Here is a 21,130-nt window from a genome sequence, read left to right on the forward strand (position 1 = left end):
GACAGGTTTCACGCTGGTGGGGGGAAGCCTATACCAAAGCAAAAGATCTTGGCTGGCTGCCCACTCCCCAACCAGGTACACCAGTTTCTGGAAATGAACAAGAGAGATACGCAGGCTGGAATGTCCAAGATGTACACTGCCAACACATACAAACGATACTACCATCTTGTGCAGCACACAGCTGTGGGATCCAATGGCCCCCAGCAAGCAAGTAACAGTCTAGGTACACATTTACAACCCCTTAACCCCTTCCATGTGTCGGACGGCCCCCGGCTGTCCGATGTCACGGTGGGCGTGTGTGGAGGACGGCCGGGGGCCGTTCGAACCCTGCCCACTCATTATTCCGCCAGCACCGCGGCGGAATTCACGCCGCGGTCAAGCGGTTAAGCACACTATACATGATACTAGCATCCTTCATACATGTCACAGACATGTTGAAGGACCAACATTCTCCTTCTTTTTCCAGAGAAGAGCTAATAGGCAACCCTCCTACCTGGGGTACAGGTAAAAGGCATATGCCCCTCAGTATACGTGCTGTCACCACTCTTAGTCTGTACATAACCATGGTTGAGAGAATAGTAGCCAGACACAAAATGTGGTACGCTTGGAGTGCCCCTAACATCGGACTGGAGCTCTGATGCTGCAAACGTTTAACCTAAGGGGGCATCTCCAGTGGGCTCACCTGACTGTTGAGTTCACAGGGTAAAAGCACACCAGGTTCTCGTGGAAATAGACAAAGGTAGGGTGGCACAGCTTCACAAAATCATGACGAGGACTTTCCTCCCAGCTATGAGGACAAGTGAAGCAAATCTCCTGCCGTCCTGGTGTAAGTGAGCACCTTACGGACCTTCAATCTAGTAGAGCCTACATGTTTATCTTAAAGGGATGCTCCTTGTTTGTAAAAATTTTGACAATTTGAAAATATAAAGCATGGTCACTTCCGTGCCATTTTGGCCATAACCATGTAGAACATTTAATTGAAGGGGTGAAACGTACTGCTGCCATCTCAATACAACCTGAGCTACCTAAGTTATGATCCAGAACTAGGGCGGTCGACCTCGGAGCTGGGGAACCGGGTTTGAGTCTCGGCAGGGATGCTAAACATTCTGTGATTCTGGGCAAATCACTTAATCTCCCCGAGCCTAATCAAAACGAATGTGTCCGTCTGTAATGTAACTGGTGCTCATGTAAAGCGCTCTGATACCTTCGGGTCTAGTTCATGCTATGTAAAACTCCACCACTTTTTTAATATATATAAACCCCACTCTAGCCTATAATATAAAACTTTGACAATGCACTGAAAGGTGACTGGAAGGGGAAGGTCTGGGTTCACGCGAAATTGCACAAGCCAATTTGAGGCAGCCAAAGTAAGGAAAATATTTGTCCACAACTATGACCAAAATGACCATGTTTCACTGGCCTTGCAACAGCTTAAAACAAGTAAGATTATTGTTTCATAAATATATCAAACGTTAGAAACTGGAATTGTGGAAATATATATTTGTCTGTGTGTTTTAACAATGGCAAAAAAGAGCAAGATAATCAAAGCAAATCTGAACCTCAAAACAGAGAACAATGAATAGTCTTCCTGGCTTCTCATTTTACTCAAGCTCTTGGTGGCCTTCGATACAGCTCATCATAGCCGACTCATTTCGGCCCTGGAGCACAGCACGACCTTTTACAGAATTTGCTAGGTAGTTTTTTTAACCAATCTTTCTCAGTTGGCGAAGTTTGGAAGTCATTCCTTGGGTAGTGCTGCAGTCCCTTGCAGCTTTCCTCAGGTCTCAATTTTTGTGCGGACATGTTTAGTTTTACCTTGAGCTGCTGGGGGGATTTGGAGTTTCCATATACCAGTATGAGGATGACAACCAAATGTACTAAAAAGCCTCCTCCAACAACGATCTTACCAACTTACCTGTTACCCTCACCCATCGCCAAGCAAACGCCTTCTAATGCTCAATCGCCAGAAAACTGAAATCATTGTCTTTACTCCGAAACATATAAATGCATTTAACCCAATGATTCTGGATGAACTTAAAGTAATAAACTTATTTTCTTCCTTCTCTAAACAGTGACATTTTTGGAAAAGGGTAATTTTGTACAGTCTGATATTGCTAAAGCTGTTCAGGTAGATGTACATTAACACAGATTAATTTAAAATCTAGATATATTGCAAAACCACTTTTAAGACTGAGAAACTCAATTTGCAGTGCTATCGCCTTCTCCAAAATGCTCAAAATGGAGGGAATAAGGCTACTTGTTCAACCACATTATAGAGAAAGGACCTTTAGGAAAGAGATTAAATGTCTACATAGTTATTATCTGTACATTTATGAGCCTGTTCTGGCAGCAAAATACGCAGAGTGACAACCTACCGGTTGCCTGTGCCTTTGGGTAAACCTGGGCATCCAGAACTATTTAAATTAAGGAACTCGCAAGTGTTTTTGTGACTACACTTTGAAGGATTTCTTGCTAAGAAGAGCATATAATATTATTGTAGATATAAAAATCATTGTCATCTCTACCTACCCACATCTTATGGCAGTGTCTCACTTCAAGAGCATAAGTGGCAGAGGGATGATCAATAAGTAAATTCAAGGCCAGAAGAATGAATTTGTATCCCCTTGGATTAGGCACCCTTATACCCAAAAATGTAAAAAGCATTTGCAGACCCAAGCCCCTCTTAACCACTAAGACAATAAGGTCCTCCCTTCTGTCCCTTGATGTGTTACAGAAGATACAACACAGTACACATAGGGCATGGGCGATGGGTTAGGAAGGGTGAAGGTAACTATATGATAGATATGAATAGTGTAGTGGTCCACCCATATTCACCCTAGAGGTCAAGTGAGAGGACTTCATATTTCTGTGTTTAGACACTTGTTATAGATAATGGTGAATTCAACACCTTACTTATTGTCTGCACCATTGGGAGAGCTCTTGCTCCTGGCAAGTTCTGTCAGAGGCTTCCATTTGGAAAGAAAGGTATAATCCTTTGAGAAACAATGCAGAAAGCAAAGGTGCTGCCTCTGCCTTTCCCTGAAAATGTATAGAAAAATTGCTTTCCTGCTGGATGAATCGCCTTTTTGCATTGCATAACTTTGGCCAAACCCTTGAAGGGATATTGCAATTTTACCCTGGACTAAGGGGAGGTTGAACATGTGCTTCACGTGTCCAGTTGAGATTGAGATTTTGCTAAAACAAAGTATTGAAATTATGTAAACTCTCCTTTCCATTGGAACCAATAACTGAAAATGATACAACGGGAGAAGAGACAAAATTGCTCTTTTGTCTGCACTCAGAAAATACAGCAGGAACAATAAGTCTACTCCAAACCAGCTCATGAGAAGAAAAAGATCAGGCTTGCACGATGAAAAAATTTAGAAACATTATGAAACAAGTCAAAATGACACCTCAATACCAAAGAACAAGTGTGTAGAATATTACTCAGTCTTTCTTCAGAAATAAGAAAACAAAATGAGCTCCAGGAGACTACCAGCTTAAAAACCTCTGACATGAATGCACCCAACGAGATCACAAAATAAAATGATGGACGGAGTGTTGAAACTTTACAAACACTCACACCGAGTGATGGTGCCATGTGTGCTCCAAGTGGCTAAGGGTATGGCCAGAAGTGGGTGCCTTGCTTGCTGCACCACTGGATTCAAGCTAGCCTGGCTGATGGAAGGGTGATACCCCGAAACCAGTCCCAGGATGCTTGTTTTTCCGGTCCAGGGAGGACCTGGCCTGACAGTTCGGGCTAGACTGTTCCCATGGGGAGCAGGGTCAAGACTGATTTGCATATGGCTGGGTCCAAAGTGGGGTGATGTGGAGAGTAAAATAATGATGGATTAACCCCAGATCTGTGACTGGGGGTGAGTGGTTGGAAAGTTTCAACACTCCGTCCATCATTTTATTTTGCGATGTTGTGATGAATGCATCCAAGACAGTAAAAGCCACCCTGAACAAAGCAGAGGTTTCAATTTTCAAAGAATTTAAACGTCTATGCCTCTAATGAAAACCCCATATCACAGAATGGAACATTTTAGTGAGCCAGTTTACCCACAAAGGCCAATAGTTGCATAATTAGAAAAACATAACCTTACTTTGTGTCTCCTTCAGACCAACAGACCTTATGTATATACTCTAATACATGCACTATTTGCTCTTGTATATCTACCATGTGACTGGTCCATCCTTCCCCTGTTCCTGCTCTCTGATCTGCAATCTGATCCCTGTACATTAATTTGACCCATGTTACTTACCCTGTACCTACGGCTTCTGAGCTTTTTCTCCTCTTTTTCTTTCAGACTCTTGAACGGGTTCATTGAGTTGCGATACTCTCTCCGCTTTGTTAGGAAATAGGCCACACACGCCCCTAAAGGGAAAGATGACAGTCATGTTACTAATCGGAGATGGTGCTTCATCAATTGTTGTATCTTCTACAGAGTTCTAAGCTGTGTTGAATTAATCGATGGACACTGGAACACTTTCACTGTAACAGAACAACTATACGTATTAGGCCTTGCATGTGTACTCACCACAATGACTTCAATGTACAACATAGGAGGAATTAGATTTTCTTCTTTGCTGGACTAGAATGGTAGTAAAACCAAGAATGCAGAGCTCAAAAACCTATCAATGGTAATTTTTAAAATAAATTACTTAAAGTAATTCACAGAAAACAAAAGCACATATAAAATAATATGGTCAACACCAATGCACAAGGGAATAAAAGATTACCTTTAAAAAATGAGCAGAGGGAGGCAAGAATGTTGCTAATTCAGGCTAGGCTACAAATCTCTCCTACATACCCTCTAAAGAGATCAGATCCTGGCTGCCGGCACAATAAATATAAAAAACACATTGGTTTTAGTATTAGGATTTAAAACAGGTTTTTCAATTATTCAACTAAGTGCAGCCCCCTAGAGGTGATACTGTTTTCACTATTCATAAATAACTACCTCCCTCTGTAGGCTACCTCCAATCTGTTGTCCCTCTTTGACTTTCCCAACGGTTCTGGTCATTCTCATTGAGAAGCGTTAGATCCAGCAAAGGTGGGGGTGAGGAAGCCAAACTTTATATCTGTAGGGGCAAGCAATGAAATGCCCAGGAAAGGGGGCAGGAGCGTACCGGCTAGTCCAGTATTCAAGCAGAACATTCCAATAAAAAACCCTGAAGCTCAGCTGTAATGCACACACAGCAATAACAGTGACAGTCTGTCTCACTCCACAAGTGTGTATGGCTGAGGGAGTGAAGGCTAGAAGAATTAATATGATTTCCCTTGCATTAGTCACCCTTATGCACAGAAATTTAAAAACATATTTGCAGATCTGAACTCCTTTCCAAACATTTAGCACCTGATTATGAGCTTGGCAGTCCGTGGACTGCCAAACTCACTGTGGTGCAGCGGTGGTGGTGCGGCTACGGCCGCACCGACAGTCCGAATGCCGTATTACAACTTTGGCAGTCAGACCACCATGGGACTGCCGCAACCACTGGGAATCGGTGGAGCAAAATCACCGAAGACCAACTACACGCAAACCTCGCTCTCGGCCCACCAACCGAACCCTCCAACACCGGCGACGCTACCCACAGCCTCAGATGCTGGATCGAGGACTACGCCAACACCCTCGCCCCGCTGAAGAACCCCCTCCACAGAGACACCAGCAAGAGGGCCAGCTGGTTCACCCCAGAACTCCTAGCCTCCAAGCAAGCCTGCCGGAAACTAGAGAAGAAAAGGCACAGTGAACAAACTCCGGACTGCCACGCAGCACACAAGGATGCCATCCGAAACCACCACCACTTCATCAGGGCGGCCAACAGGACCTCCTTCAAAGACCACCTCGACAACAATGCACACAATAGCAAGGAGCTCTTCAACATCGTGAAGGAACTCTCCAACCCCAGCGCCAACACCAATGCCATCTCACCGTTGCAAGCCCTGTGCGACTCCCTCGCCACCTTCTTCCACCGCAAGATAGCAGACATCCACGACAGCTCCAACAGACAGCAATACAACAGACCCTCCGCACACCGTCGACCACTACCCCCTGCTAGCCTGGGCCAGTGTGAGCATCAATGACACCATCAAGACCATGCGCATAATCCACTCCGGCTCTCCGTCAGACCCATTCCCGCACCACGTCTTCAACAGAGCAAGCAGCTCCATCGCACCCCACCTGCGCAACGTCATCAATCTCTCCCTCAAGCCTGCGACCTTCCCAGAGATCTGGAAACACGCCGAGATCAACGCCCTACTAAAAAAACCTAAGGCAGACCCAAGAGAACTTACGGCCCATCTCTCTGCTCCCCTTCCTGGCCAAGGTCATCGAGAAAACCGTCAAAAGACAGCTAACTGGATACCTCAAAGAAAACAGAATACTGGACCCTTCCCAGTCAGGGTTCCGCAGCACCCACAGCACTGAGACTGCCCTCATTGCCGCCACCGACGAAATCAGGACCCTGCTCGACAACGGCGAGACCGCAGCACTCACCCTCCTAGCCCTCTCTGCCACCTTCGACACCGTCTGCCACCGCACACTACGTGCACGCCTCCACGTCGCAGAGATCCGAGACAAGGCTCTGGATTGGACCACCTCCTTCCTCTTTGGCAGAACCCAGAGCGTCCACCTCCCCCATTCCGTTCCAAAGCCTCCGAGATCATCTGCGGCGTACCCCAGGGATCCTCCCTCAGCCCGACGCTGTTCAACATTTACATGGCCCCGCTCGCACACGTAGCCCGACAGCACAACCTCAACATAATCTCCTACGCCGACGACACTCAGCTGATCCTCTCCCTCACCAAGGACCCCATCACCGCCGAGGCCAACGTTCACAAAGGAATGAAGGCCGTCGCCGACTGGATGAAGACCAGCTGTCTGAAGCTGAACTCGGACAAGACGGAGGTCCTCATCCTCGGCTCCAACCCTTCAGCCTGGGACTACTCCTGATGGCCGACGGCACTGGGGGCAGCCCCAACACCCACCGACCACGCATGCAACCTGGGAATAATCCTCGACCAAGCAAGTCAACGCCGTCTCTTCCTCTTGCTTCAACACCCTCCGCATGCTCCACAAGATCTACAGATGGATCCCGACAGATACAAGAAAGACAGTCACCCAGGCCCTCGTCAGCAGCAGACTCAACTACGGAAATGCCCTCTACGTGGGAGCCCCGATCAAGCTCATCAAGAGACTACAACGCATCCAAAACGCCTCGGCACGACTGATCCTCGACGTACCACGCCACAGCCACATCACCCCCCACCTGAGAAACCTGCACTGGCTCCCCGTCAACAAGAGGATATCCTTCAAGCCCCTCACCCACGCACACAAGGCACTCCACAAGACCGCCCCAGTCTACCTCAACAGACGGCTCTCCTTCTACAACCCCAACCGCCAACTACGCTCCGCCGACCTCTCACTCGCCACCGTGCCGCGCATCCAAAGAACAACCACCGGTGGGAGATCCTTCTCCCACCTCATCGCCAAGACATGGAACACCCTCCCACTGAGCCTACGACAGACCAAAGACCTGCTGACCTTCAGGAGGATACTCAAGACCTGGCTGTTCGATCAGAAGCGCCCCCACCCCCAGCGCCTTGAGACCCTCGCGGGTATGTGGTGCGCTTTACAAATGATTGATTGATTGATTGATTGATCCCTCGGAAGTGGTGTGGTGGTGTGGTGGTCTGGGGCAGTAATATGCTGGTGGTGCCGCACTGCCAAGTATATTACGACATTCCAGACCTCCACTCTTGAGCCGGCCATGAAAAGTGTGGTGTCAGGAAGGTGCCTGTGTAAGGGGGTGCATGCAGGTGGGCACATGTTGTCCCCTGTGCCATGCGGGAATGGGCTTTGGTGCTCCCTCGGTGCTGAAATTCTAAGGCTCACTTATGGGCCTTACCACTGCACCGCTGAGGGATCGCCAAAGCACCGATCGCCAGACAACGAAGAAACTTGTAATCTGGGGGGTGGCCCGCTCCCACACTGCCAAAGTTGTAACTAGGCCTTAAGACATTAAGGTCTCTCCTTCTTCTACCTGATACAATTGTACCTTCTTCTTTTAAACTAATGTTAAAGAAGATAGTGGAGAAGAGCTAGCCGGTGGCAGTGGCAGGCCCCCTCCGCTTGTGTGTTAACTGGCCATTTCACTTGTACGCTAATTAATAGCATTTTAATATTGCACTGAATTTTTTAAATTGTAGTGTGCGCTGACGTAGAGCACTTTTAATCAATAGAAATGCCTGCTTGTGTGTTTTAACTGTTACGCTTACAGCGTTGCTTGCTAACTTACCTGCACGATTTCTGGGGCTGATATACTAGTCCGGGGGGGTTACTAACCTCCTGCACTCCCGCCCCGTTCCGCCGCGCCCAGTGTGGGCGTTTGCTGCGGAGGGTGAGGAGGAGCCCAGCACTTCCGGGCTCAACGCAGGGAGGTCAGCGCTCTAGTGCGCTGTACGCATTTCCTCTATTTAAAGCAGGTGAGAAAGCGGCCACTTGTGGAGAAGAGCTAGCCGGTGGCAGTGGCAGGCCCCCTCCGCTTGTGTGTTAACTGGCCATTTCACTTGTACGCTAATTAATAGCATTTTAATATTGCACTGAATTTTTAAAATTGTAGTGTGCGCTGATGTAGAGTGCTGTTAATCAATAGAAATGCCTGCTTGTGTGTTTTAACTGTTACGCTTACAGCGTTGCTTGCTAACTTACCTGCACGATTTCTGGGGCTGATATACTAGTCCGGGGGGGGGTTACTAACCTCCTGCACTCCCGCCCCGTTCCGTCGCGCCCAGTGTGGGCGTTTGCTGCGGAGGGTGAGGAGGAGCCCAGCACTTCCGGGCTCAACGCAGGGAGGTCAGCGCTCTAGCTGCCCCTCCCTCCTAATTTTCGTCTGCCTACTTATGTGTGTGTGTTGTAGGTAATTGGGTTACACCCATTCAGTCAGTGGGACCTGGGTAAGTAATCGATATATGCATAGGGTCCCAGACCAGACATAGAATTATTTATAAAGACATTTTACAGTATTAATAGAAAATTAATCCAAAACTGTGAACATGTACAGTGTTTTTATTTTCACTGCACACTCATTAACATTCAATGATTAGTAGATATGTATCAAAGCATTTATATATACAAAATTGATTACGCCCACATGGGGAAGGGAAAAGGGGGTGCAAGGAAGAATTTAAGATAGTTGTACATCACTAGTCAAAATTTTTTTTTCATATACACACAGATTCACGGATACAGTTAATAAGTGCTGATTGGTCCCCACACGAGAGGCCAAACAAAGAATGAGAATAAATCAGAACATTTTCATAGCAAACAGACTCCTAATCAGCTGTATAAATCATGCTATTGTTAGGAGTTGATGGTGTAGATAGCAGTCTACGTTTCGACCCAGAAGGTGTAGGATAGTGGATCCTTACTGCACGGGTCTTCGTCAGGACGTGAGGAGGGGGGTGGGGTAGGGGCAGATTCCTAGATTAAATGAAACGGAAACTAGTTACTAAAAAACGGTCTCATTTGAGTCCCGTAGAAACATAGCGGAGAACCGCCCGTTAAATTAAATTAAATCTAACTGAAAAGATCACTACAAAAGACTAAAAAGGACAAGAGGATTATACTGGTGGTGAGCCACACGGTGCTCGCAAAACATTACTGAGATTTACCTGTTCAATAGGCGGGGGCGAGTATTGTCGAGTGCGGCCAGAAAAAACGTGGTCCGTGGAAAATCTGTGTAGGTAAGAGAGTGATGTAGTTCATACACAAATATACGCAGGACCAGCACATTTGTGGTTCAATACGTGACCATTAAAGGATTACCTGTAGTATTGATAGGTAATCACTCCACTGTCCGCATCTAAAGGACCGGGAAGAAATAATGGTTGGGGCCGGTCATTTATTTAGACTTGGAAGTGTGAAAGACAGTCGTTTTTATGCAGGATTATCGTATATCATTAACCGAGGCTTACCTCGTCATTCAGGATGTCGGGATTAAAGAAAGGGACCGTAACAGTCGTCCTCCATTCCTCCGTCATTGGGAAGGGGTGTAAGCATTTAAGGCTCAGCACTGGAGCGATCTGTAGTCATTATCTATAATTATGGAAAAGTAAAAGCCAGTCAATTATGGAGCCGCATGTGCGGTGAAGTGAAGCACGCCCCACACGGCCTGTGGGGAGACTCACCCGAAGGGATCAGGATTACTATTTTTCGAAGGGTTCTTGGCGGCGTCTCTGCGCGTATCCCGTAACCAGGAAGTGCTGCCACGGGTAACACGAGGGGATTACAAACCTCGGTAGCTGCAAGCGAAGAAAGACTTCCGTTGCTACGGTTGCTAAGTGACACAGAAAATTGCGAGGAAGAATTGTATTAGAATTGGCTAAAATTCTAAAAAGGGGGGGCGTGTACCACCAGCATGTTGAGAAATACGTGATACATCGGTTGACAATATATAAATTTAAAATTGCCAGAGTCATATATCTGCAATTGTTATTAAGGCGCGAACCTGCCAAACAGGGCGGTCAAGGGGCATGACAGCCTAAGATGTAAAGTTTCAGTTCTCACATGAAAAAATCACATAATTTTTTTTTATTTTTTTATTTTTTTTATTTTTTTTTTAAATGTATTTTTATTGTTGCCAACACAAAGTAATTATGTATACATATTCAAAATATATCGCAGCGTCAACATTCAGCTGCATGCAATCAATATAGCAACTTTTCAAATTTTCTAATTTTCTCCCCAACAGAAAACATACTACTTAAAAGGTCAGGGTCAACAGATCGTTACACGAATCAATGAAAACATTAGCGTTAATAGAGGCATAACAAGCATTATTCACATAGTCGTTCATAATTAAGTTCATCTACATGTTCAGTATCAGACGCTCGGACATTCCCACCCCTCTAAACTGAACCCTTAAGTCCCAACATTACTCCAGGTCCTCACCCTCCTCAGAGCTATCTGCATCCTCTTCCTCAGGCAAAGGTTCACAAATGTCTCCCCTATACGAATTCCACGGTGACCATGTCTTGTTCCATTTGCGTGGATTAAGCCTCTGTTTGTAAATCGCCCTCTCTGTCACCATAAGCATGTCCATGTTCCGGCACCACTGCGACAATGTCGGAGTAGTCGGTGCCCCCCAGTTCTGTGCTATATCCCTCTTTGCCAGCATCACACCAATGATCGCCCATCGTTTCCCATGCGGTGACAGATCAGTTGGGCCCCACACATTCAGTAAGCATATCCGAGGGTCAGGTGAGAATGACGATCCTAGTGTCTGACTGATCGTCCGTGCCACCCGCCTCCAATAAGTGTGTAGAGTAGGACAATCCCACAGAGTATGGAACAGCGTACCCTCCTCCCCACAGTTATAATTTTTGAGCGTCTAACAGTGGCCTTACATAATCATGCAGGCTAAGATTGCGTGAACCTACCACATGGTGGTTAGACGCACAATAGCCACGGACTATTAAACATTCAAATGGTTGCCAGTTGAGCGAAACTGCTCTCAGATTCATTTAAACCCATGCGTACAGAATCAAAAAATTGGATCCATTTAATCTCTCTGATATTTAGGATGGGTTCTATATTACCACCCCTGGGACCCAGTTTGACCTGTTCCACTACAATCCATTTAAGGCTTTCAGGAGAGTGATTCTTTTCATTACAATGATCAACAAGGGGCGCTCCTTGAACCTTACACCTTACACGGCTGCAGTGTTGCAGAAAACGCACCTTCGCACGTTGCTGTGTTTGTCCGACATATATTAAATCACAGGGACATATTACGCAGTATACCACATTAGTGGAGTTGCAGTTTGTATGTGATTTAAGCAGAACACGTTGTTGCTTGTAAACCACATCGATAGTGACCCAAGATGGGAGGTAAATTCCACATAGAAGTGATAGATGGTACATTTTTGGTGTTAAGGAATGAGCACACCACGTGATCCCGGATATTCTTTGCCTTCTTAAAGGAATGCAGGGGTAGGCAATTTGTATCGAGGTCCTCTGAGATCAAATTCCAATATTTGTTAATGGTTTTTCACATTACTTTTAGTAGAAAAAGTGGTTACACAGATAAGACGTTGTTCGTTGCTACTAAGTCGTTCACTTGGTTGCAGGAGTACTTCTCGAGGATTGAACCACGCTCTCTTTCTAGCTCTCTTGGTCAGACATCTCGGGTAGCCACGTTCCAGAAGTCGATCCATGAGTATTGCCGATTGCTCCATATAGTCCTCTTTTTTACTACAATTGCGGCGAATACGTAGAAATTGACCGAACGGCAAGTTGTCCCGAAGGCCTCTCGGGTGATGACTGGAATACAGGAGTAGGGAGTTCCTCTCCGCCGGCTTCCTTTTCCAGGAAAAAGCCGAATGTGGGTATGGAGGTTCTTGAAAATCTGAGACCTACATCTCTGCTTCCCTATTCGGCCAAAGTGGCCGAGAAGGTCGTAAATCGTCAACTGGTGGATCACCTGGAGAGGGCTGAGATTCTTCACTCCTCTCAGTCGGGCTTCCGGGCAGGCTTCTCTACGGAGACGGCCCTTCTGAGAGCCACTGAAACGTTGAGACAGGGAGCGGATGCTGGGCACACCATGGCACTGGTGATGCTTGATCTCAGTGCCGCTTTTGACACTGTAGCACACCCCATCTTGCTGCAGTGTCTTAGCGATGGTGGTGTAACCGGGGCTGCCTTGGGATGGCTAAAGTCATTCCTCACGGGCCGTTTCTTCCAAGTCCAACTGGGGTCTGCCCGCTCTGCTGAAATGGCACTGGACCAGGGGGTGCCTCACGGCTCTGCCCTGAGCCCCACCTTATTTAACTTATATATGGCCCCCCTGGCCGGGATCGTTCAGGCGTATGGAGTGGAATTAGTATCATACGCCGACGATACCCAACTGCTGTTATCTCAGTCCCAAGCCCCTGCAATGACAGCATCCAACTTTAAGGCCTGTATGCAGGCTTTGGCTAATTGGATGGACTCCCACTGCTTAAAATTGAATGGCTCTAAAACAGAGGTGTTGATAGTGGGTGGAGATAGTCTTAGCTGGTCATCAGAGTGGTGGCCGCCATGTCTGGGTCCCACCCCGGTACCATGTGAGGAAGCAAAAAACCTAGGAGTGTGGGTTAATCCCACCCTGTCTTATGAGGGACATATCCGACGACTAGTCGGTAGAAGCTTTGGTGTTCTGAAAACACTGAATAAAACGCTGGACCTACTCCCCCTGCCAGCTAGACGGACCTTGATTCAAGCGCTGGTTACTTCCCGGATGGACTATGGGAATGTGTTATTCCTGGGGGCCACCGAGAAAAGTTTGGGGCGATTACAAGTCCTACAAAATTCGGCCGCACGTCTGGTTCTGAGACGACCTAGGAGAGCGGCCTCCAGTCGGGCTCTGGACACCCTGCACTGGCTGCCGGTTAAGAAAAGAGTCCAATATAAATGCCTCCTGATGTGCCCCGTATTGTATGGAAGAGGGCCCCTTCTTACTTGGATAACCTAGTGTGCAGATATGAACCCTCGAGGGCTCTTCGCTCGGGAGGATCGGGCCAGTTGGTGGTCCCGCAGGCTAATAAATCAAGAATGGGAGGACGCTCCTTTAGTGTAATGGTTGCCCGCAGCTGGAATAAGCTTCCTCTGGAGATGAGACTAGAGAGCGCGGAAGTCAAGTTTAGAGCATTACTGAAAATGCATCTGTATAGGCTATAGGGGCACGTCGGGCGGGCTGTCTATGCTAAAGTGTCTAGCTCTTCCTTACTAGCGCGGGGACACACCGTGAAGGTGTTACCAGGCGCTTTATAAATTGTTTATTATTATTATTATAGAACACATTACATGTAGGACTTTGGGGGCAGGGGTAAGGATGGTTGAGGGTGACTCTATGGAATATATAAATAATGTAGTGATCCTCATTAAAACCCATAATGACCCATCAATAAACTTCATGGAGTCAGAGCACACCCTACAAAAACAGTGAAAGGCCCCATAACAATGTCTGAATCTCACTACCTTTGTAACTGAATCCAGATCAACGAATAAAGCAACCATAAAAGAAATATAGTTCACGTGACATGTGCATGGCTCAGCTTGTGAGTCTGCATGCTTTGAAAGAACAGCAAGCTTCCATGTAGAATTCTGAATAACAGGGTGTGGAGAATTACATCTACCATTATCTTTCGCTGCGGACTATTTTGCAGTTTGTTTGCCTTTGTACCAGGCATTCTTTTCTGCCATGCTCTACTCCTGGAAATAATCAACTGTATTTGTGGACCTGGTGCCCCGTGTAAGTCCAGCATGGCAAACTCCATGCCAGATCTTTGCTAGAATAAGTGCACATATATTGAGTCTAAACTGATATTTACATTGCCAATGGTTAATCGGAAAATCTGCCTTAGACCCAGTCCTCTTGAACCTATGAACATCCATGATATGGAGTTATTACCACTGTCTAAAATAGCATGAGTCCCCCAAACTGGGTTTGACAGCCTGAAGCTGGTTAAGGATCTTGCTCCAGATGAGACCTGCATGCACCCCTGTTCCTTTCTCTTGACCCTTAAACTGAGTGCAATGTCCAAAAGGCTTGAGAGCGGGCCCACCACTGAGCTCCTTATGATAGATTCCCCAATAGACCTTACTTCTTCCCAATTAAAAACAGATATTTGCAAAAACATAGATGACGCAATGGTAGCCGAAAAGTCGTTTTTTATTCATCGTGGTTGCCCTCACAAGTGGGGAAAAATATGGGGTACATGGAACAGATACAGAGGCTATATTTGTGAGCCACCGGTAACATCGCCATAGCAGGATGCACAAGAAGGGGTGTCTGGGAGGAGAGATGTCTGGACTATTCTGTCTCTATTGCTTGTGAACTTTACGGCATTGTCATGAAGCCTTGTTATGATTGCAGCAAATTACGATTCTGGACTGTGTATAATTGTCAAGCCCTGATGTTTAAATCAATAAAAACAGTTTATTAAAAAAATATATATACATATTACTTCCTATCCCAGGTCATTTTGGGAGTGCAACGCAGAACTATTAGGTAATCCTCTACTGCTGCGCCTCACTCGCTCAATCTCCTTATGAGTCTGGTGCTATAGTAGAAACTCCTACAGGGAGTCCAGGATATATCAGACTTGTCTTTCTTGTGGAAAAGAAGGCCACAGCTGCTAAGCAAGCTGGTATCAATCTAAGATCACTCACTCAATCGCCTACCGTTCACTTCAAGATGGAAGGTATTTAAATGTCCAAAGTCTTTATTGTTTTTTAGGTACTACACCTGATCTTGCACTTAATAAATTAGATCCATTTAATCTAAATGTCCAAACTATAATAACATGCATCTTACAGAACAGTTTTCTGAGTTATTTGTTATTTACTAGTGCAGTTTGATTATTTGAAACCAAATACTTCCTAGCCGATACAAACCAAATAATCAGACTATTTTTAATCCTGCAGGCCATAATTAACAGACTATCAAGCACTATTAGCAACCCACTGCATTTTATAATATTAATATAGACTTGACTGACATCACGCTTATCAAAACTTTCTCAAGAACTTGTGCCAACAACTCAAACTTGCCAGGATACATGCCTGCTTTTGTTTGCTTGAATAAATAGATGTTTGGCAGCTAATTCATGAAGGCAAATCAGACAGGAACACACTAATTCTGGAAGGAAAGAGTCTAATTACCACATGGATAGTACGCACTCCATATCCCAATGTTTTGTGTATAATTAAATGATCACGTACATTAGCCAAATTAATATATACACATACAATAACAGACAGGCTTTTTCCCTTTACACCTCACAAGTGGCATTTTGTATCCCTATTGTCAAACTGCTTCAAACTCATTGTGGATTCTTTGCTCATGAAATGAATTAATCTGAAGCGCATAATACCTGAACAAACGCTTGTGCTAATCAGGTCTAGTTTAATATCTTTGACTTGTAATCTGACTATAATAGTGAGCGAGATGTTTCTATAGCCTCAACTTTGACAATCATATATCAGATGCAAAGCTGACACTTTGGAATCTTGATAGAAGTCTGGCTTTCCAATCTCCTAATGTTAATCTGGCATCAATGTAGAATTCACTTTAACTCTATTTTTCATCCACTGTAACCATATACTTACTAGGGTAATATAAAATGATTTGATCAGCCCGTAAGTCTTCTCACAGCAGTCAAATACAGGGCATTGCATGCCTATTAGCGCAAAGCATGTTGATCAAGCCTTACTTGCTTATATCCTAGTGGCTACTAAATGGCATTCACCGACTGTGAAATGACCTGATGAAAGGAGGCTAGCTTATCAGGCTCACCATTAAGGAGGACTAGCTGCCAGACCCCATTTGGACTAGCTGCAAACCCTTTCTTCGCCTTCTCTGGGACAGCAACAACGGCAGTTCAGTAACCTGCATGCCAGCTTTTCCTCAGCTCTTTTACCAAGTGGATGCATTGCTCAGTGGAACGGCTTCATGCCTCGGCTGTCCGTCAGAGCATCTTTCTAATTGACATACATGGCCGGACTGGCAAGCCGGGTAAGTACGCAATCCCCCAGGAGGCTGGAGCCCCAGGAGGGGGGTTTTGACAATTGGAGGACGGTGTTGGCCTCCGGGATTGGTGGTGCACATTACGCAATCCAGGCGGCAACTTGAAAGAGTTGCTCTGGGTTTATCGCACATTAGCATGCCTGCACATGGAGGCTGAATTGATCATTTTTGCCACGGCTGTTTTATGTTCCCAGTCCAGCCCTGGTGACATACTTATCATGGCGCAATCCCACCAGGAGTCTCTCGACCACACCAATATGTTGGAGTTCATAGTCAACTTTAGGTTTAAGTCTTTTTTATTGGTTTTGACATTAAAAGAACAATACAAAAAAAACTCTTACCTACATCCACTGGCCGGTGAGGAACAACAAGTGAGAAGGGAAGAAACTGAACAGATCAGACAAAGAGAAGGGAACAGTAGGGTGGGGAGACTGAATTACCTATCTAGTAGAAATGATGACCATCAACATTGAAATGAGGCGTATTGCTTGTCTAGAAACTGAGAGTGAGTGCCATATCAGTGGCGTGGATAGTCAGTCGATAATTTGCTATGTGGGTATATGTTGGAGGATGCGCAAGTAGGCTGGCATGTCAATTCAAAGAATTCGTGGGACATGAACTTCAGACAGTGTCCCCACATCTTGTCAAATTGAGGCAGGGTATTTTAGCTGTACCCCAATGTGTCAGCAACACTTATTTGGCAGCCCATAGGGCCAAAGTAATGGCTCGTTCACGCATTGATTTCAAGGGATAGGTCAGGACATTCAGGAGATGCAGCAGAATGTAGCTCAGGAATCTGAGGAGTTCGGTGTTATACATTCGGTCCATGGAGGCAAGGACCTCAGTCCAGTACTGCCGAAGGACACTGCCAAAGAGGGTGGGTTAAAGTCCCAACATGGTCGCAGCCCCTCCAGCAGCGTGCATCTCCATTCCTCTTCCATTGAGCTGTTCGTGCAGGGGTATAATACCAGTAGTGGACTATTTTGAGAAGTGTTTTTTATTTTGCTTGAGGTATTAAGCGCTGGGGAGTGGGTTCACTTTTGAATATCTGACCACTCCTTGGAAGTGAAGGGGCATTCACACTCTTTCTCCCAGTGCAACTTTGCAGAGGATTTGATAGGGTTCTGTAGAGTATTGAGAAAGACATATTTGTTGGAGTGGTGACAACTATCAGTATTTCTAGTGAGAAGCCATTTCTCAAATGGGAAGAGCGACTTCTAGCATGAGGGCAGATGGAGGGCTGAGTGACCCAGTGTTGAATAGTTAAGTACTGTCAGTGAGCGGCAGATGAGATATTATAATATTGTTGGATCTGAGCAAAGTCCATTGGTCCCATGTGGTCAAATAAATCAGTTATTCTTTTGCAATTGGCTTGTTGCCGTTGTGTGTAGTTGGAGTTCTGGTATGCTGGCGGGAAATCTGGATTTCTAATGATTGTTGTTAGTGGACCTATGGGAATGGATAAGTGTTTTGAAATCTGCACCCTGTCCCAGGTCCCCATTATAGCCCTAAAAACAGGCAAGATATATACCCCCAGTGGTCTTTGGTGTTTGGGCAGCCAAGGCACCTTTCAAACATGAATGCCGTCGACTGCTTAATCAATAAAGCAGCAGTGCTTCTCCGAGAGGGCCCTATTCCATTCCATTACATACCGAAGTTGTGCTGCTTGATAATACCGTGTGAGGTGGGGGATCCCGAGGCAGCACTCTGCTGGCGATAAATATGCTTGGTGTTTAGCCATGTGTGCCTTCTTACACACCCAGATATAGTATTCTATAAGATGTTGCAATTTATTCAGCACCTGTGGAGGAGGAAGTAAAGGTAGTGTCTGCATAACACATAAGATCTTAGGTAATAGGGTCATCTTAACAGCCGCGTGTCACCCAAGCCATGACAGCATGTGGCCTTTCCAAATCTGGAAGTCTAATCGTGTTTTTGATAGAAGGGTGCCATAATTGCACTCCACGGTCTGTGTCGGTGTAAAGTGGATTTGGAATACTATCCCATATTTAGCCCATGAGAGGGGGCGAGGTGTTTAAGGGTGGTATGATCGGTTACCGGGACTGTCAAGGTGAGGATCCGCTAGTCTAGAGGTTAGATTAAAAAACCCAAAAGCCTCCAGTTCCTCCTTTAACAGGGGCAGTGATTTGAGGAGGTGCGACAAGGCTACCATGACATTATCCGCGTAAAGAGCGAGCTTATGTTCCCTCCCACACATGGTGTTACCAGTTATTGTAGGATTCCAATGAATACGTTCCGCAAGGGATTCCATTTATAGGGCGAAAAGTAGCAGGGGTAGGGGACAGCCCTGTCTGGTGCCGCGGGTAATGTTGAAGGGGGAGGACGTCAAGCTGTACCTATATAGCTACACCCAACCCAGTGTCAGAACCGCTCACCAAGGACCGCGAACAAATGAGGCCAATGTACCCAGTCAAGCACTTTCTAAGCGCCTACTAACTGCAGTAGCGCTGGAATTTGGGTGTGTTGAGTTTTATCTCAAAAGTAACACAGGCGTTAATATTGCATCTACAGTTCATTTCAGGAATAAACCCAGCTTGATCAGGGTCTATACAGCCTTGCATGTATGGAGCCAGTCGGTTTGCCATTATGCCATTGCGTCAACATTTAGTAAACAATGCGGCTGGTAAGGTGAGCAATGTACAGGAACCTTCCTTACCAGGCTTAGGCAGCACTGTTATCATAGCTGGCTTCATTAAGTCTGTTAAAAACCCCTTGGTACTAAAAGATTTATATAATTGAGTGAATATGGGTGCAAGGGAAGTCGTACTTAATTTATAAAATTCAGAGGTATAACCATCCTGTCCTAGTTTCTTACCCGATTGCAAATGATAAATCGTCACCAGCACATTGTCTATTTGAATTTCATGATCTAAATGTGAGGCATCGTGCTGTGTTTAGTGTTACAAATCGACCTGTTCTAAGTATGAGGACGTGTCTACCCCCTTCAGTTCCTCAGAGGAATTTACAGAGCCATAAAAGTGCTCGAAAGTCGTGGCAATTTGCTCATTTTGAAGTACACAAGTACCTTGGGGTCCCTCAATTTCAGTCACCTGTTGTGTAATATTCGTATCCATATCTAGAGCTTTGAGCTTCTTTGCGTACTGCAGTGAGTTGGGGGTGTCTTATGTGAGCCCAATTGTTTGTGTGCTTCTTCTAGATCCTTCACCTGCCCCTCAAGTGTGCTTCTCCTAACTCTTCTGTTCCGATTTAGGCGTGCTCCCAATGCGATCAGTCGAATGCACAGCACTGCTTTCAAAGTGTCCCACATTAGCGCTATGGGTGTGTCAGGATTATCATTGATGTCTAGGAAGTCGCTAATTACTTGTTTTATCTCTGTGATATGCTCCTCATATGTTAAGAGCCTGTGGTTAAGGTGATATTAAGTGCAGCGTGGTCCGAAAGCGCTGCTGCACCAATATCAATTGCAGTGGTGGAAGCCAGGGGGTCGTAAGATAAAGACTAACCTAGCGTATTTCTGGTGTGTGGCTGAGAAGAATATATGATCCATCCCTGTGGATTGATGTTTGCGCCATACGTCTGTGAGCCCATACGTGGCTGCGCTACACCTTGTGTAGAAAATATACCAGTTTGTTTTGCCTGTGGTATGCGCCTATCTAGACCGGCATCAGGGACTAGGTTGAAATCCCCCCCAAATCAGAACATCAGTGTCTGTAGTGGCCATCACCTGACTGATGAAAGTATCATGGTGGTTCTTTGGTGCATATAAAGTGGCAAGCGTAAATGTATACATGTGCATGGTGATGAGAAGAGATAAAAGTCTACCAGGAACCTCAACCTGCATCTGACTAACCTTGCCTGGGAAATGAGAGGCTAAGAGAATCACCACTCCTGCACTTTTCCCTGTACCAGAAGAGAAATATTTACAATCGAGCCATCAAGGGTGTAGGCACCTCCAAGTGCTTCGCAGGTGTGTTGAGACAATGGACATTATAGCTAATTATACGAACCATCGATCGGTGAGTGGGGTTGTGTGCATGAAAAGCCTAAACAAAGAACGGTGATGATAAGGCTGAATAGCGGGCCGTGTGTTAGAAATGTGTGAAGACCATGTCGCATTCTGAGAAATAGATAGGTAGGGAGAGGTAGGAAAGAAACAATTAAAACAACAATAAGAAGCAATTGAACCAAAATGATCTCCCTCAGAGTTCGCAGGAAGCAATGGAAGAGGGGTCCATGTTGCAACAGCCAGGGCTGGACGTACATCGATCCATGGAGCATGGAGCACCGTCGCTGGCAAAAATTATACCAGGACATTGGAATTGGGTTCCCAGTATCTTGCTACTGGGGACCGGGCAGCTGTGTGCGCGTAGAGAGGGGGACCCGGCGTCCACCCTGAAGGCTTGGCATCAGTCAAGCATTTCCAGGGTCGGAAGTAGTGTCTCAATGCTGGAGTTGGCGAAGGGACGCTGCTCATTCTTTATGGCTCTCCATGTTGGTGGTTATGGTTGGTCCTGTCTTCTTTGTTCATGTGGAACGTCTGGTGGTCCTGGAGGAGTGTGAGGGACTCCACTAGAGGTCT

The 21,130-nt window shown here is 45.9% G+C and overlaps 1 protein-coding gene across 1 annotated transcript in view; it reads right to left on the minus strand.

Moving 5' to 3' along the window:
- The window catches only part of C5_1H14orf93 (chromosome 5_1 C14orf93 homolog), a 254,856-nt gene that overhangs the window by 60,387 nt on the left and 173,339 nt on the right, over window positions 1-21,130 (minus strand). The window contains exon 6 of the mRNA XM_078644890.1: window positions 4,266-4,378. Coding sequence (XP_078501016.1) covers window positions 4,266-4,378 — 113 coding nt within the window. The remainder of the gene's footprint in view (window positions 1-4,265; window positions 4,379-21,130) is intronic.

Source organism: Lissotriton helveticus, chromosome 5_1 (assembly GCF_964261635.1).
Source record: "Lissotriton helveticus chromosome 5_1, aLisHel1.1, whole genome shotgun sequence".
Lineage (NCBI taxonomy): Eukaryota > Metazoa > Chordata > Amphibia > Caudata > Salamandridae > Lissotriton > Lissotriton helveticus.